The 17,725-nt window shown below is 43.6% G+C and overlaps 1 protein-coding gene across 3 annotated transcripts; it reads right to left on the bottom strand.

Moving 5' to 3' along the window:
* Nucleotides 1-9,720: 9,720 nt before the first annotated feature.
* Nucleotides 9,721-14,479, bottom strand: PENK (proenkephalin). Of its 3 annotated transcripts, none has more exons than XM_072851261.1 (3): nt 14,233-14,479; nt 13,522-13,663; nt 9,721-10,622 (listed from the first exon to the last, which is right to left on the bottom strand). In XM_072851261.1, exons 2-3 carry the CDS (start codon nt 13,657-13,659, stop codon nt 9,957-9,959), a joined length of 804 nt encoding a protein of 267 aa, XP_072707362.1. In that variant the 5' UTR covers nt 13,660-13,663; nt 14,233-14,479; the 3' UTR covers nt 9,721-9,956. The 3 variants fall into 3 exon arrangements, with proteins under 3 accessions (XP_072707362.1, XP_072707361.1, XP_072707363.1); XM_072851260.1 differs by having other exon boundaries at nt 14,229-14,477; XM_072851262.1 differs by having other exon boundaries at nt 14,375-14,389.
* Between the last annotated feature and the right edge of the window lie 3,246 nt (nt 14,480-17,725).

Genomic DNA, 17,725 nt, shown 5'->3' with positions numbered 1-17,725 from the left:
CGTTTTTCATTTCAGCTGAAATAAAATGGTAGTACACATAATTTGATGTAACTTACACCAAGAAATACGGTGGAAAGTTCTACGCTGTCAGTGCTAATAATAATTGTATGGAAGTTATGTACTTCCATGCACAATTAACTGTTGCATAGTCTATTTAGATCCCAGCAAAAGGTGAAGCTGAAATACACCCATTGAGGCTGAAGGCAGATCTCAAAGCCTCAATGAACCGCGGTTCCAAACAAGGTGCCAACCAATGCCAAATAGGTGGGTAAGGTAACTCCAAGTGTCTTACGCTGCAATCAGTAATTACCTGGCAAAAGCAGCAGATTATGGGAAAGGGAAGGTGAAATGATTCAGTGATGAATTCCTGGTTATGGAACAAACCAGAGGAGATGCTTGTTTATTAGACCAACATTTCAAGGTAAACCGCATTAGTAAGGCATGGTGTTGCAACCAGAACTTTGCAAACTGCAAGGTAACAGGAGGAGCCTGTTTCCAAAGCACGTGCTTATGCAAGCATGTAAACACTTAACTTCCCTGCTCTTACACTGAGCTGACCTAAGGAGCAGCTAGCTATCACTCCATAAGTAGTCAAGATGACAATGATGATTAATAATTTAGATACCTAAATTAGAGGCTTCGGTGTGGGAGTGGAGGGTTACAGCTCATTGCTAGCTTTACATAAAGAGCGGACATGGTAAATGACAAAGGACTTGGGGGATACACAGCGTATTTAGGATAGGTCGCGTTCTGCTCACCGCCAGCTAGATTTGATGGCTCCTTTAGAGACTTGTTTAGCATTTGGCAATCATGTGTATGTGTGGCTTTTTGTCCCAATTTTGTCCCAGTGTTTCAAAATGTTGAATTTTGTTGTCAAACAGAAACTTACTCTTCTGGCTGCTGTATGCACAGTAACTAGCCCCAAACTTACCTTTCCCTGCACTGAACTTCAAATGGCTTGTCCCAAAAGCTCCATTTCATAAGTGATAGTAAAAATACAGTAATGAAATTGTCTACAGTGTTTGCATAGAAAAAAAAAATAATGCTACATCCTGAGAAGCCATGCATGCAGTTCTATGAGAGGTGTTTTTATTATTGACCTTCCAGTTACAAACCTTCAGATGGCTGGCATTAATTTTAATTATAACAAAGCTATTAAATATATGAAGCAGGGCAAATGCACCAACAGATCAATTTAAAAGTTAAAGGTACCCCACTAACAAGATCAAGAACAGAAATAACCACACAGCTGAGAATATATAAAACTGACAGTACACCAGCATCTTTATGCATCTCTTGTATATACTTCATGCTAGGAGAAGTTACAGCAAGCATATCAAAATAAGCCTATCAAGCAAGTCTATCACAATAAATCACTATCCTGCTTTTTTGACTGCATAAGAGTTGCTCAAACACACATGTTAAAATCTACCCATGTAGCGAGGGATTCGGCTGAGGTTTGTTCATGATGTAAATCCTCTGGCACACTTGCAGTTGCCAAGGTGATAAAGATGATGCAATATTTCAGTAAGAATATGTTTGTTGTGATACACCAAATCGTCAAAACTGCTTTAGGCCATGCATAGTAAATGCAAGCGTAACTCATTTTATCGGCCTCTTGATTGGTAGTAAAGATTAGATTTAGAGAATTACCTCCTGTTCTCAAGCCAGCTGGACCTTTCGAGTATTTTTGGTGGTTACACGTTGACCAACATCTTCTTGTTACTGAGAATGTGGAGAAGCTTACTTGTGAAGCAGTGAGGCAAATGATATTGAAATGCATTTTGACCTCTGAGCTGCAATATATACTTTAAATGTATATTAATATACTTTAAATGTATGTTATTAATTACTAGTAATTATTATATTCCACAGCTTTTTATAAATGGTTATTAAGTATGTATCAATATATTAATGAGGCGTTCATATATTATCAGCATGTAAAACTTAAAACTCTACTGCCAAAAAGAAAAAAAATGGATTAGTAGAACAAGATTACTTTGTTAAAGTGATGGATGAGTAATTATATTACTGGGCAGCTGAATGACTTGTGTTTGTCTTTTTAAAATGTAATATAAGCCACTCACATGCTGCAAAGAGATGTGTCAAACAAATGCTTTGATAAATACAGACAAATTAAGTGATATTTTAATATTTTCTGACAAAACTCATTTCTGGAGACTCTAATAGTACTTTAGATCTCTGCTGAATTTGTGGAAGAATTTTATTTCAGACATTCAAAAGTAGCTCGATATCATATCAGTGCTAACAATTAATGTAGTTGTGCAGATTATGTGGTAAAAAAATTTGTATTCATATATTTGGAGAGACAAAAAAAATCCAAATATGCCTAATGCCTACAAAAGGTGAACTATTCAGCACTGATAAGGACTGGTGAGGAAAAGGAGCTCTCTGCAGGTCACCAGTATTCAGTGATATTAGTGAACTGATATTATTAGAAGAAAAAAGTCCAGGTTTATAAGGACCTGGACCAGAAGTTTATAGCATCTATCTGTGATACTGAATTTAGTCATGTGATTGACTTTTAGGAGTAATCCAATATGGGACACGAGATGAAATATGGGAATCTCTTATTACACAGGACATGCGGCAACCTTAACTCTCCAGTCCTTCTTTAATAATTTCAGCTTTCAGAAGGGCAGGGAAAACTCAAATTGTCTCCTAATTGTCTGTGTCAAAACATACTTTTGATCCATAGAGGTCAAAGGTATGAAATCTCACCAGATAGCTAAAACTTAACCTAAACAAAATCAAAGTAGTGGTTTTATTAATTCATCAAAAGGGAATTAAATCCTTAGCACAAACTTAATGTATCCTTTGCATCTGTGCATATTGTTTCTAACAGCTTTGGCCAAACCTCAGGACTACAACAGAGCACCCAGGAGGGAATACACTCTGCAGTGAACCTGTCATTTCTACTTTAAGATGAAGGTGATCAGGGATACGAGGGAAGAGGCTGAAAAGGAGTTCCAGCTCACAAAACTTGGATCTTGTATCCTGAATCAAAGCATGCGTTGCTTTATTGCTAAGGAATAGTAGGGAGCAGAGAGGATCTCCTTTCCTATGTTTTTTCTTTTCTTCTAATTGGTTCAATAGACTTCATCACACAGTTAGCCAAATTAATTTAATTTCCAGTCCAAGTGTGGAAGTGAAAATTATGAGTTGCTGTATCAGATGGCTCTTGCAATACTGGCAGGGCATGACCCAGGAGATATGATAACTATAGGCTACTGTAGCTATGGGAGGATTTGTATTTCTCATAGGCATTTAAGACTTTTAATACTGTAAAGAAAATCCTCAGCTATTGAATTTAAGCCATCCTACAGTGAGCCTACAGAGGTATTGTGGCTCAGACCTCTATAGCTAAGTAGGGACCCCTCAGCAGGCCTGTGCATGCCACAGATGTTTTCAAAGCTGTTGCTCATCTGCATCCGCATCTAACCCTGCAGGTGCTTAATGTTCTGCCCATTGGTAATCGCAATGTCGGTCAAAGGGCAACACCACTCCATGACTGAGAAGCTGCTTGGAGTATATGTCTAGCCAGCACCAGGTTTGTGCTCCTTGTGATCCGGCAATATCCAGATGTGGTATCTATGATAGTACAGTCATAGCTGGCGTAAGTTCCCCAGGGCACTAATGCTTGTCTGCTGCTTCACTCCAAGGAAAACACACAGCTGATGGTACCGTTCCTGAGGAAGAGGGCACAAAGCACAGAGCCTGGTGTTATTGTGCCTAAAGACACTTAAAAATTTAAGCTGCAGAACCCCTAGAAATGTGTGTCCTTTGGAAAAAAGCTACTGTTGACTGTGCTGTTCACAACGAAGAAGCCAAGCATCTTGGAGACAGGTTTAGGCAAATGAGCAGAGGACAAAATGATAACGTTTTCTCTTGTATATAGGCAGGTCAAAAAGAAAACTGTCTTTGTTTCCCAGGGTGAAATGTCCATATTCCCCAGGAGGAGGAGCTGGGGAGAAGAATGATGTCTTCCGTAAGTTAGTCAGACGTACAAAGTCTTTTCTTATGTAGTCTGACCAGTTCTTTCTATCAAACAGTATTCCCTGTTTCCCAGTTAATTTAAAAGACTGAAATTATTTATGGCTATAGAACTATATATTCTTTTCTCTCTCTAACCCTTCTTAGCTTGAAGCAATCAGGCTATTTCAGTAGGATTGGTTATTTATTTGCATGTGGGTATAATGGGACTTGAACATAGTCTTAATTAATTTGCCTTTCTTTTCGTATACTGCAAAAATGGGTTCTCACATTAGTGACAGTAGTGCTGAGGACAACAGGTGGGTTCTCTGATCTTGTTGAGCCTGACTGAACAGTACACAGTGTCACTGTGCTGCTGTAGAGCCTAGTAGTGATGGGTAAGGGGAAGAAAAGATGGTATTCCTGCTCAGGAAGGACTTTAATTCTGAGATCAGGGACTCTGGACTCAAACAGTAGTGAGATAGTAGGCAAAGGGGAGGTGCTGATGGGCGCCTGGGCACTTGGGCAGACAAACGGTTGTTTTATAGTAGTTGGAGCTTTCTCAAGGCATGACATGATGCATCTAATGAACATTAGCAATCAAATAGTCTGAAAATCGCCAAACAAAGAATAATGATGTCAGGAGGCAGTGCAACCAGGAGATCAGAACAGCTGGAGTGTATGAACAGTGCCAGAGAACCACAGAAGATCTCAAAGCTATGCAGGAACTGGAGGGGCAGGTGTCTTCAATAGTCAGCGATATTATTCAAAAAATTATTTCCTCTAAGCATTTCTCTTTAGTTACTGCTATGTCCCTTTATTTTGCCTCAGGTTAAGGTTAGTTACTGATTTAATTGCTCTTTTCATTAAGATATTGAGAAAACTGAATGATGATGGTATTCACATTTACATGAAGAAGGTAGAGGAGTAGATATGTCGGCATGCTGCCATCTTTTTTGGCCAGGCCTCACCAGTGACTTTAGCCTTTTGAGGGCCCACAAGGACTGGTGCTGGGGAAGTGAAGGTTGATATGTTTAAAAGGCATTTGCGGGTGCTATATGTTGTGAATGGTCGTGATGGTGTGAACAGATTCATTTTATGCAGCGCTGGTGAAACTCTTTGAGTCTAAGGGATCACGGAACAATTCAGAAGGAGAAGCTATTGCTTCTGAACCTCTTAATCTAGCCTGTTTAAGTCATTTTGGTCTCAGTTACTACAGAGAAACTTGGTATGATGGATACCTGGGAGTGAAACACCTCTCATATCTTGAGTCTGCTGATCCACAGCTCGGTAAGCAAAGTTTAAGCATGCATGGGCTCCTATGGAAGTTCTGTGCTTTGACTAGTTTCTACTGCTTCTGTTCAGATGGAAGCTGACAGGCTTTTTTTTTCTGGCTGATGGGCAAAGAATGAGTTAATCACTTTCTGAGAATGACTTTGGCACATTAACTGTGTCGTTAGCTGTCATAGCACGACAGCTATGCCGTATTAACAAAAAATAAAAAAGAAATTCTTCTTCGGACTATTTTTCTAGATGGAGAAATGTGGTGCAGTTGAAATTTCAGCCCTGTTTCCCACCCTTGCCAGCTAGTTATTTGCAGAGATGAAGATGCAAATGTAGAGAAATGTGAAAGTTCCACTGTAAAACCCATTTATACTGCAGGTCATGAATGAAAAATGATGGTGTATATGTTCTAAGAAAGGCTTATGTGGCTTATCTGCCTCAACTGCTTTTATGAGAGAAATTCACCTATTATTTATACTGCTGCTGCCATTGTCTTCTGCTCATGAGAGAAAGAAAAAGCATTACCTGAATAAGTGTTTTAGAATATTTTCCAGAGGCCTTAAGTCTAAGAGTTAAGATGCGGATTCTCATAGGAGCATAGGAACAGTTTTCATAACTCAGTGTCCTGTAATTTTATATGGATCGGAATTGAGATGAGCTCTGATCAGAGGTCTGCACACAGATCTCACTGCAGACTTGGAGTGCACGTCAATGCATACATTTAAATTTAGTAGGAAAATAAAGGGTTGGTAGGATCTTTTGCAAAGAGTCACTGTTGGGCTGGAGAAGACTGGCAAGAAAGGGGGTAATGGCAGAAAGGCAAGAGGCAAAGGTCACGTATGCCCTTGTAGACCTACAGACATGGATAGCTGTGGAAAGGTTTAGCACTCGTAATCTGCGTACAAGGATATGCCAGCCTTCTCCTTGAGGAAGCAGTGCAGTGCAGTGCTTTTAACTAATTATTTAGCAGAGTGATGTGCTTTTGTGATGACTGTTTAACCTTGAGAGATTTCATTCCATGGTTTCAGCAAGGATTACAGTAAATGCTCAATTTAGGTAAAGTCACAATCTAATTAAACAAATTAAGTCTAAATCCCTGCTGGGCCAGTAAAGATTTGTCTGTCAAATACCTCTAAGCATTTTCGTTTTCTGTAGCGACAGTTAATTGGATATGCAACTGTCAGTTTAAATGCTTTAAATGAGGCTGATGGGATTAGTAATTGAATGCTCGGATTAATGATTTACAGCTGGCTTTGCTACCCTGTTGGTTGCTTACAGCTATGTTCATGATAGCTCCCTACCCTTATCAGGTGGGTGGAGTAGTGGTCTATAACTGCAATATTAGTTATGATATTGCAATATATTGCAATGATATTGCAATATTAGTTATGACATACAGTTATGATACAGATATGATGTGTTAATCAGTGCATTCCTGTTGATATGTATAACTATTTTTAATCCTGTGGGAAGCAAAGGATTATGATCAAAATATTAAAAGCAGAAAACCTAAAAATACCACCTAACCTCCATAGTTAGGACTGGAGGTCTCAGTCATTCTCCAATTAGAGGTATACAATTGTCTTTCACAGTTTGAGTTAGAAAGCAAACCTCAGTGTTGTGAGTGGTGAAATTACAGCCAAGGCTGTGAGTGGAAGCTGACAAAGGGATTTCTCCAAGAGGTGGTAGGAAGTGGAAAAGATGAAGTCTGTGCACTGCCAAAGTGGCTGCTCTTGGAGAAAGACACCAGACTGCAATGCTTAGTCAGGTAGAGGGATCTCTTTGGTGATGCTTGAATCCCCCATCTTGGTGAGAACTGAAGAGAAGCATGACAGTTTTAAGACTCTGATAGGGAAGTGGTTTCACTGTTCTCTGTGTGACTTTTTAGATCTCACGTCAGTGTTTTAAAAGGCCAGAAGTGTGGTATGCTCCTTGGGGTTGTCCCAGAACATTACTGTAAATAAAATGGGTTTCAGGGCCAGCTAACCCGTGCTAGGAATTTCTTCATTCTCGAAGCAACCTAGGGTCAGGGAACTTAACCATTCATTTGCCTTTTAAGTTGCAAATTCTGGGATGCTCCTTTTGGCACAAGAAGGAATCTTGCTGTTTGCGTCCAGCTGAGCTCTGTAGTGCTTGAGGAAGAAGGCTGTAAAGAAAACTTTCTGTGGCAGTCAGATATATGCATGAACTGTGGAGCTGTGCTATGAATTTGTCATTTTGCCTTATACGTAGGCCTCCAAACCCATCCTTAATGACAGAGAGGCCCTTATACACCATGCATTGAAAACTTTGGTTCCTGTTAATTAAGTTCCCTTCAGAATTAAAATGAGCCAGTGCATATTTAGAGTCTATGTTGAACACAGTTTAATAATACTTATTTCAGTATATTAAATTAGAACATGTTTCTGTTCTTATAAAGATTCTATCTTGGGAAACATTATCTGAAACAGCTAACAACATCGATGTCATAGTTACTTGTATTTATGATATGGTTATAAACAATTCTAAAGTAAATTATTATAATTATTTAGAAATAATTACAAAATAATTATTGTAATAATAATTTTGTAGTTATTTATATTTATTGTATATCATACTACATATTCATTTACCAGAAAAAAACCCCCAGGAAATTCAAAGTTATGCTCTGCATATTTCAGCTCATAGAATATGCCAAGTTCATCTGAGATGTGGGAATGGCACTATGACCTTTCCTCATTATCCCAAGATTTAAGCTTAGGTTTTCAGGCAAAGCTCCAGCTGCATGCAGTTTGGTATTCAGAAATCATTGTGTTCATCAGCTTCTCTCTCCCTCATGATCTGCTCCCGTATGTGAACTCCATTTGGTTCAGGGAATCCTTTTTTTTTTTTTCTTCCTTCCTCCAAGCAGTTCCTATTAAAAGGCCCAGCTCATCCTTGCCTCAACCTCAACTAGACTCTTTTTCTTCCTTCTGTTCCTCAGGCAGAGGCATTAGTCTCTTTGACTGGTCTAGACCCTTCCACTATTCATTGTTCATATTCAGTTTTTGTTATACTTACTCAGTATTCAGACCAGCGATACTATCTATATTTGATCATACTCTGGAATATTGATCACCATGTAAAAATGCCAAGGCAATGATAAAAGCCAGGGAAAGGAAATGTAGAATCTGGGTTTTGGTCTCAGGATGACATTTCTTCCTTCAGAATACACTTGCAATTAATTTTCTTTCCAGACATCAGGCTTTCCTCCTTTCTGCTTTTGTTTATATAAAGCAATACCGCTGTTTCAATAATCTTCCAATGAAGTGACAGTCCTAGGAATATATTGTAAGAGGAAAATTAGGGGACCCTTTCAGAACTTGGACCAAGAGTGAGATGCCCTTTTTCACCTGTCAGCCCAGTAGACCCTATCTTCAAACTTAGTTTTGATTTGTGATGTAGTAGAGTGGACTTCAGGAAACCTTGCTTGATTCACTGGCACATTTTGAGCTGATTTCATCTGAAATGTTAATTACTGAGAATGATAGAACACTTTAGTGTTAGAGAGCCCCTAAGTGATGGCATAACCGAAAGTCGTAAGTTAAGAAATTCCAAGACAACAGAAGAAATTAGATTTTATTCTAATTTTGCCTCTTTTAAATGATAATTATTAAAGCAAGAAAGTGTCTGACTGGAGAGGTTTTCAGTTATAATGGAAGGCATGAGGACTGTTCAGCTTTGCTATTTTATTCAGAGAATGAAAGTCGCATCCCCCTTCCCTGTGCATTGCCACCTGCCTGTTCAACCTTGGAAGAGACTTACTCCTCCACTTTGCTTGCCCTAACTCCTGTTTTGGGTTGCATGCATAGATCCCAGTTAGATGTTTGTACCACGTACAAACATAGGATTTTGAAGTTTTTTATGCAGTTTTGGGTCATGTTAATTTTGCACTGACTTACTGTTTTTTTAGTTAGTATTTATAACTCTAAGGCCAACTGTACAATCCTATATTGGATGGATATAAAAGGTGTAACTAATCAAACGTGGCATTGTGTTGTGCACTGGAGAAATGTTTTTAGCGCTTTAAGTCAAACATGCTTCTGATTTTTTTTTTTCATGTGAATTGGCTGAACACTATGAATTATAAATTTAGGCTTTAAACATTGATTCTGCCTACTGGTTAAAATGAGAGCAGTTAGAGCAAATACGGTTATATCCGCTCTAGAGTATATTTGTTATTCTAGTACTCTAAGAAACTGAGAAAACTAAAGACAAAAATTTGTTTCAGCTATTGTGTGTGCAGTACAAATTCTGTAATTACAGAAAAGAGGTTGGCATTACTCTGATTGCTTAAAGAAACTGAGATGATGTTTGATTAAATGACTGAGAAAATAAATAGCATTTCAGAATTGATGCAGTTAGGATGAAGAATTTATTGTATATACAGTTAAGCAACTCTAGATGTACTTCCTCTTTAAAGAAAATGGATACAGTAATCAAAATAGTTCTAGCATGGAAACTACAATACAGACTGAAACTTGACTAAAACAGAAATTAGTTACTTGACTTGAAATAACACAGAACCTGAAACAGACCGCAGGTTGCATAATTAACCAAGGACAGTAAAAAACTGTACAGTACAAGCAACACATTACAATAAGTTATGACCAATAAGGCAGTCTTTCTCATTTAGGACAAAAGGGATAAAGGGAAAGGTATTAAAATCTCATAAATCCACCATATCTCTTTTCCATCTCTGGGACCTCTTTGGAATAAGTTTCCCCATCTTCTTCTGAAGGGAGAATGGAGTCGGCGAAGCGCTTAAGAAACCCACCATATCGTTTCTGGTAATCCAGCCACCATTCTGGCCTGCCCACTCTTCTCATGAAACCACCGTATCTCTTTTGCAGCTCTTTGGCTTCATCTTCCAATTCGGGGCTGCGCTTTATGCTCCTCATGAAGCCTCCATATCTTTTGCTGACATCCCCGTCGTTTTCATTTATCTCTCGGTAATGCCCCGCTTCTGGGTTATCCCCTGTTCCTAGAAGCTCCTTCAGCAGATCAGAGGAATTAGCAAAGGCATCGTCATCTGAGTCTTTCTTCATAAACCCTCCATACCTCTTAGCCAGCATTTCTCCTCTGTTAGCTTCATCCTCCGGTTCTACCCGATAGAGCTCATCCATTTTCTTCATGAACCCCCCGTATCTTTTCATGAAGCCTCCATACTTCTTTGCAAGCAAATGGTTCTCATCCAGCTCTTTCTTGTCTCCTGGAGCAATGTTGCCATCCTCAGAAAGATCCAGCTTTGCCAGTTGCAGGAGCTCCTTGCAGGTCTCCCAGGCTTTGGCAGAAGGCAGCTTTCCTTCACATTCTAGTGTACATGCCTGAAAAACGGACGTGGTTTACTGAGAACGATTTGATAGTAACAAGCACCTCACTGCCACCTTGTCTTAGCTTTACTTGTTTCTAAAAGACCATGAGCGAGCCTCTCCTTGTGAGTGGCTTGGAAGGACTGCTCTTCATGAACAGCTGATTTCCTAACTGTCTGTTCTGAAGTTCTTCATATCCCTCTCTGAAGTACATGGTAGTCTCCACTCTAAGAGACAGAATACCAGACAAGATGGATCAAGGGTCCTGTATGTCAAGGTGCCCCTATGTTTCTGTTTCAAAAGAAACCACACTTACAATTCCTGCACCTCCCTTATGCTCAGGTGCGTTGTTATGATTTTTTTTTTTAATTTACTACTGGGAAGCTAAAAACCAATTGTGGTTTCCTTCATAATAAAAGTATAGAAGTGTATTCAGTCTTCATAATTAAAAGTAACATTCAGAAATTTTAGGAAAGAAGTTACTTGGCATTGTCATTGCAAAGAAGCCAGCTGTACTGTCCTGCTCAGTATCTTCAACACACTGCACAGCTCTAAAGCTATATTTCTGTCTGTTATCATTAGTTTCTCTTTGTGGAACAGATCTTTCAAATGTGTACCAATTCAAATGTAGAAATACAGGCTCTCTTAGGCAGGATTAAACTTCTGGTTTTGCTAGTTTGACATAGAAAGTAGTGACAATCAGAAAGAGGGGGAAAATTCCTAAGCTGCGTTGCTTCTCACTGTAATGAAAAAATTTCAGGCTAAGACATAAAAAAAGTTTTCAATACCTGTATGCGTATCTCGTAACCTGTCATGTAAAGATAACATATATATTAGCTGCTACTATCTCTGTTGTGTCAGGGGAATTTAATTCTTGTGAAGCCACACTCTTCAGTTGGAAAAAAGTGAATCCAGTGTTTTTTTTTCTTGCCCATGGTTTTTATACCACAATAATTAAACAAGAAATCATCAATATTTTCAATAAGAGAAACATTTCGGCCTATACATGATATTTTCTAAGGATCTCGATATGCCTTAAAAGTGTGAAAATAAACCCCAGCACAGTTTTCTCTAATAGCTAACTGACCAGCTCTGTACCTCTGGCCTTACCTGTCTGTTGAGCCCCATTTTAGTCTGAGAAATTTACATATGGTTTTTGATATGATCAAAAGAAAATTAAAGGGATTTATGCATTTTGCAACAATAATTTATTTATTTTAACTGGCACTGCATGCTTGTTGATCTATATTATAGTTATACCGTAAAGAGAATGTGATCTCAGCTTCAGTCTGACTTTGAAATTGCTCTAAATTAAAGCAAGAATAGGTTTTTCCCTTCCTCTTCCCTTCTCAATTGGTTTAAATAACCCCCTATGCCCAAAGTAACATATGCTATCTCATAGGTGTGAATGATCAGGTATGATATGATACATCTTGTATCTTACAGATACAATGTGATAAAATCAGTTATGTTACTAGAAACATTTGTTTCTAAAAGCTATTTGTACATGTATGAGGAATATATGGTATGGCACATTGCTTATTTTCCCATTTCAACTAATAAGTGTTGTTACAGAGTGAGACTTTGATTCTTTCTTGAAGGTACACTAAAGGTGTACAAGAGAGAATATCAATATAGACACCCACAACACATACTCCGAAAAGCATGTATCCTTCCCTCCAAAAGAGCAAACTACCACTTTTTCCCCTAGTTGACATTAAAGCTAAAGTTTGACTGAAAGCTAATGTAAGCAAAAAACGCTTTTGCTAGCCATCCTAAGAATTTTGCCCTTATGAACCTGCTGTGGTTAAGAGTGAGTCCTTGCTTTTGGAGTAAGCAGAACTACTCAGTGATTCCTAGTGCTGCATAACAATAGGGTCCAATCCTTCCTTTTGTGTGCTCCCAAATAATCAATGACACCTTAGGAACAAGACTTTTGAGATCATTTAGACGTGCTGAGAGCATGATGCCTCAATACACATCTATTTGAGGTCAGGAACCACAGGTGCCACTGGCAAAGGACTTGGCAGCCTGAGTTCCCACCTTCTTCAGGGAGGGCTGAGGGACCTCAGAATTTCACTGACCCGAATCTTTAAATTTCAAGTTGAGTTACCTCTGTGACTATACTTTTAAATAATTTCAATATCATTAAAATTACAGATAACCCCCGCCCCCCCATCCCACATTATGGGGTTTTCTTAGCATGATTTGTCTTAGGAGACAATGTCAAGGGGACCTTTCACAGGCATATCCCTAACGCTGTGCAGCACCGTGCAAAGAGGAAGGGCAGCGGGAAGTATTGCTACTCAAACCAGGCTTGAACCCCACTTTTCGTGACATTTCAGGCAGATCCACCGCTTTTCAGCTCGACAGCCATCCTGCCTGGAGAGAGCTCATCCTGCCGGGGAGCCCGCGGCCGGGGGTCGGGACCCTCCACCCCCGCGTCCCGCCCGGCTTCCCCCCACCCTGCCGGCCACCTTTCCCTGCAGAGCTGCCCTCTCCGGCCAGACTTCCCATTCCCCTTACGTTTTCACTCGGCTTCTTCCTTGCTGCCCCCGAGAGCCGCCGCTCGCTGAGGGGCAGCGGGAGGGGCGGGCGGGCTGGGGCTGCGTCGGTCCCCTCGGGGCGCGCCGGGTTTGTGTCGGCGCCGCCCGCTCCCCCGCCGCCCCCCGCCTCGCCCTCTCCCCAGCGCCCCGGGGCCCGCTCCTCCCTCCCTCCCCCCTTCAAAAAGGGGTCTTCCAAGCGACCCCGGCCGCCTCCCCCACTGCTTTTTTTTGTTATTTCGCTCCTTTGCCCCCTTCCCCTTTTCCTCGCTCTCGAAGTTGAGGCGGGGCGGGGGCCCGGCCCGGCCGAGGGGTCTCCGCGGCGCTGAGGCGGGCGGGCGGGCGGCCCCCCCGGCCCCGCTGCCGCTTACCAGGGGGTGGATGGCGGCGCGGGGTCCCAGGCGGTAGGCGCAGGCGGTGCAGTCGCGGCCGCAGTCCGCCCGCGCCCTCGGGAGCAGGCAGGTGCTGAGGGCCAGCAGCGAGCAGCCGAGTCTCAGGAGCAACGCCATGGGGCTGCAAGAAGGAGAGAGAGGTCAGCCGGCAGCCGCCTCCCCCCGCTCCCAGCCCCGGCACTGCCTGCCCCGGCTGCGGGGCGGGAAAAGGCGGCGCGAAACTGTTCGACCGCGGCGGTTTAAACCCAAGTCCTGGGTCGCACGCAACTCCGGTAACTCACAGGCTTTTTGGAGCCGCGGCCGTTGCGCTTGCGAGGTAAGCAGGCGCTAAAGGTAAGCAGGCGCTAAAGGTAAGCAGGCGCTAAAGGTAAGCAGGCGCTAAAGGTAAGCAGGCGCTTGGCAGCTGCAAGGCAACAGAGCTGCGTCCGGAGCGGGAGCGGACCCGAAGGATGAAGCGCCCAGAAGCTCCCGTCCGGTGAAAGTGCTCGTCCCAAAACACTTCATTTCGCCCTTCCCGCAAAGCCCGCGCCTCAGGGGGAGACCGGCGCGGCACGGACAGGACGGCAGCCCCTCCCGGGAAGGGTTTCCCACCGGAGCACCCCGAGTAGCCGCCCCGACGACGAGCACCAGCCGCGGCAGAGCCGCCCCCGGTCCCCCCCCCGCCGCAGGCAGAGCAATTCACTCACATACAGGCTCCCTTCGGGGCTCCCGGGAGTTGCTCGGGAGTGAGCTGCGCCTTGCTGGAGCCTCGGCGTCGGAGCCGCTATTATTTACAGCGAGGCCGAGCTGCCTCTGGAGAAACCCCGGAGGGGGCGTGGGGGGAGGAACTCACAGCCTGCGGCTGCCGACAGCTTCAGTGCGGGCGGCTCTGGGGGGGGGGAGCCGAGCCGAGCCGAGCCGAGCCGAGCCGAGCCGAGCCGAGCCGAGCCGAGCCGAGCCGAGCCGAGCCGAGCGCCCGCTGCCGGGGCCGGGCGCGCCGCTGCGGAGCGGAGCGGAGCGGGTGCGGGCGGCGGCGGCGGCACTTTATAATTAGGGACCGCGGGGAGAGCGCGGTCTCCCCCAATCGCCGTCGGGCTCCCGCTGACGCAGCACCTACGACATCCCCCCCCGGGGCCGCTGCCCCCCGTCAGTGACTCCGACGAGGCTTGGGGGCGCGGGGGGGGGTGCCCCTGCCGTCGGGGGGAGCGGGGGACCGGCATGGGGAAAGTTACCGGGGGAAGTTTTCACCGGGGGCGGGCGGGGATGAGACATCGGCGTGAGTCACGCAGGGGGGGAGCGGCGCCCCGTGGCTGGCGGCAGCCCCTCGGCGGCAGCCCCGCTCCCCGGGGCGGCGGGCGCAGTTTTCCTGCAGAGCCTTGCAGAGCGCCGGGGAGCGGGGTCGGGTTTGGGGGATTTTGGTTTGGGATTTTTTTTTTTTGGTGCCCTTCTCTCTCCGCCACCCTGCCAAAACCCCAAGCCGCGGGTGCTGGAAGTGCCGGCTGCGTGCCTTCCACCTTCCTCCCTGGCCTCGGGAGTAAAACGCTGTGTGTGCGGGAAGCAGGTTTTGCCAGAGCGAGCAAGGAGACAAGGGTTTTGATTTGAAAACATTGGCATTTCACAAGTTCGGATAGATTTGCCATATTTTCACAGTTTTGGTGACCAGGAAAACGCAAATAGGAAGGAACCAGACAGAGGCAAAACCCAAGCACTTCTGCCAAGTTCTGGACCCCAGCAGCGGGGGCAGCTCACTGCTCTGCTCCCTTTGACGTCCTGGGGAACTGGCGTAAAGCGATGACGCTGATCTCTGACACCTCTTGCTTGTAGAGGGCTCTCCCCCAGCCGTGCTAAGCTGCATTTCTTTGGCTGTCAGAAGCCACCTTGTATTTCCAGCCCCCAATTATTTCTAGCTGGTTTATATTTATTTGATCTTCTTTCAGCATTGTCCTTCAGTTTAAAGAGCATTTTTCCCCTTCCTGGTGTGTTTCTGGGGTGGGATTATTCTCCCTAGTCCTCATTTTGCTGAAGTGAACAAACTGTGCTCTTCAGCTTTCTGTCTTGAGATAGGCCCTCTTCATGTAAATGTTCTGCGCTGCATTTGCTATACTTGGAGTTCATCATTTCTGGGCATGAGTGATGGGAACAGTACACAGTATGTCGGCAGAAATTTCATTAGGGCATTAATGCATAATTATCTCCCCTGGAAGAAGAAGACACCTCAATTTCTACCTCCTCAGATCTCATTTGCCTTTCCCAATCCTGCGGTACATCGATGTCACACACTTACCTGGTAACTGAGATACAGCTAGGTCTTTATCCTTCAGAACTAACACAAAATCTAGTACTATTATTGTATGGAAACTGTGCTTTCTGCCACCTGTTAGTCTTTACATCAGCTATCTGACTCAGATTAAGGATGCTCAAATGAATGGCTGGATTGTCAGAAATACATCCATTCAAGCTAAAGACATAACTCTTGCGTATACTCAGTGTTACGTGAGAAGAGAATCAGGCTCTCTGTTTACCTAGTAATATCAGCCAACTTTGTAAGTGAACCCTCAAGAGAAGAGGTAGACATTTAAAAAATGATCCCAGTGGGTGTATTTATGTTAGCATGTGAGGGATCTGCATTTGGAGCAATGAGCAAATTGCCATGCCACTGAATCAGCAGGAATGCTATAAAGTTTGTTCCTGAGACGGTTAGGGAAGCACTGACTAACTCCAGAGGTGACACATTCGGTCCCTCTTTTGCTGTAAGGATGCTCTCTACAAGCAGAGCTTTTTGTGATGGACATCGTCAGGTTAGTCCTCTGGGTCAGTTACTGTCCCTCAGCTCTGCCATCATTTATTGGCTTGCACTCTTAATAGTCAGCATGGTGTGATGGGACAGATAGCCCATTAGCCTCCTCATTATTCCTCCTGCAGCATACATCCCACGTCGCTGTGCTGACTGACTCCTGCTTTGATCGTTCTGCGCACGAGTGTCCAGGCTCAGCCTGCCCACTCAGCTACTCAGTCTGCCATGTCCTTCTTTACTCTAATGTCACTTATTGTGTTTAATCTGGTTGTGATGAAAACCCAGCCAGTTCAGAATCTCACTGTGTACAGAGGTGCGGATAGTCCCTGTAGGTAAAATACAGACTATAACAGGAAAAGACAAAGGATGAAGTAAGAGTAAAGCAGATAAAAGGACCGAATAAAAGGCATGTAAATGCTGTGTAGAAGAGGAGTAATGGGGAGGGTTATTTTACAGTGGATAAGTCTTATGGCTGCTGGTGGGGACCAGGGAAGAGGAAAAGATGGAAAGAGATCGGGTGTGAAATGCACAGGTACAAAGACACCATAAGAGAGAGAGGAGAGGTATCCATGCACAGCCAGAAGAAATCCATCTGTGGCTGTTGGAAATGCTACAGATATCCCTGACTCTTTGGTTCATCTGCTTCTCCATTGAGTCTTTGGCTGGTTCCTCTCTATCACTGGTCCTCATCCTGCACCCTTACAGAGGTTGTGTGAAGGTCCCCAGGGCCTGGCAGGGTGGGGAGTGGGAAGCAAGCCCCAGCCGGGCTCTTGTTTTACCCTTTTCCCATTAGGTGTGGCAGTGCCTGCTACAGAGTCCTCTCCTTCCTCCTGGAAGATGCTAATATTCACAGAGAATGAGTAGTAATACAAGGAAGGAGTAATTAAGAAAATATTTATTGAAGAGCTCACTTTTCCCACTGTCAGCAGGTGAAAGCTCTGTAATTCCCAGTCTGAGTTCAGTTTTTTTGTGGGGAAAGTATGCTTTGCAGAGAGAGGATGAAAACAGGAGAGAATTTGGAAAATGTTGACAAAATAGTACAAAGCAAAAACTACATAAGGAAAATTACTCACTGTAGGAGTGGAGGATAATATTTCCTCAGCAACAGAGGACTGAGAAACAAAGAAATAGGGAGGCATAAAAGGAAAGAGAACACTTTTCACAGCAGTAAAGATGATAACTTGTTGCTCCCTACTAACTTTGTAATAAAAATGTCCTGGTGTTGATAAAAACTTTGGCATTTATATAATCTGGAATTACCATGGGCACCAGCTGCTTTTTATCTGTCATAAAAATATACCAGCCAAAAGAAACCTGTTTGTGTTACAGTAGTGCTTGCAGCCCCAAGGGCCCTGTTGTCCTACGGCTTGTCCAGACTCCCAGACTTAAGCTAGAACAAGGTGAAGCCAT

Source organism: Ciconia boyciana, chromosome 2 (genome assembly GCF_034638445.1).
Source record: "Ciconia boyciana chromosome 2, ASM3463844v1, whole genome shotgun sequence".
In the NCBI taxonomy this organism is placed as follows: domain Eukaryota; kingdom Metazoa; phylum Chordata; class Aves; order Ciconiiformes; family Ciconiidae; genus Ciconia; species Ciconia boyciana.
The sequence above is the reverse complement of the archived record's forward strand: the minus strand, read 5'-3'. Positions and strand labels throughout refer to the sequence as shown.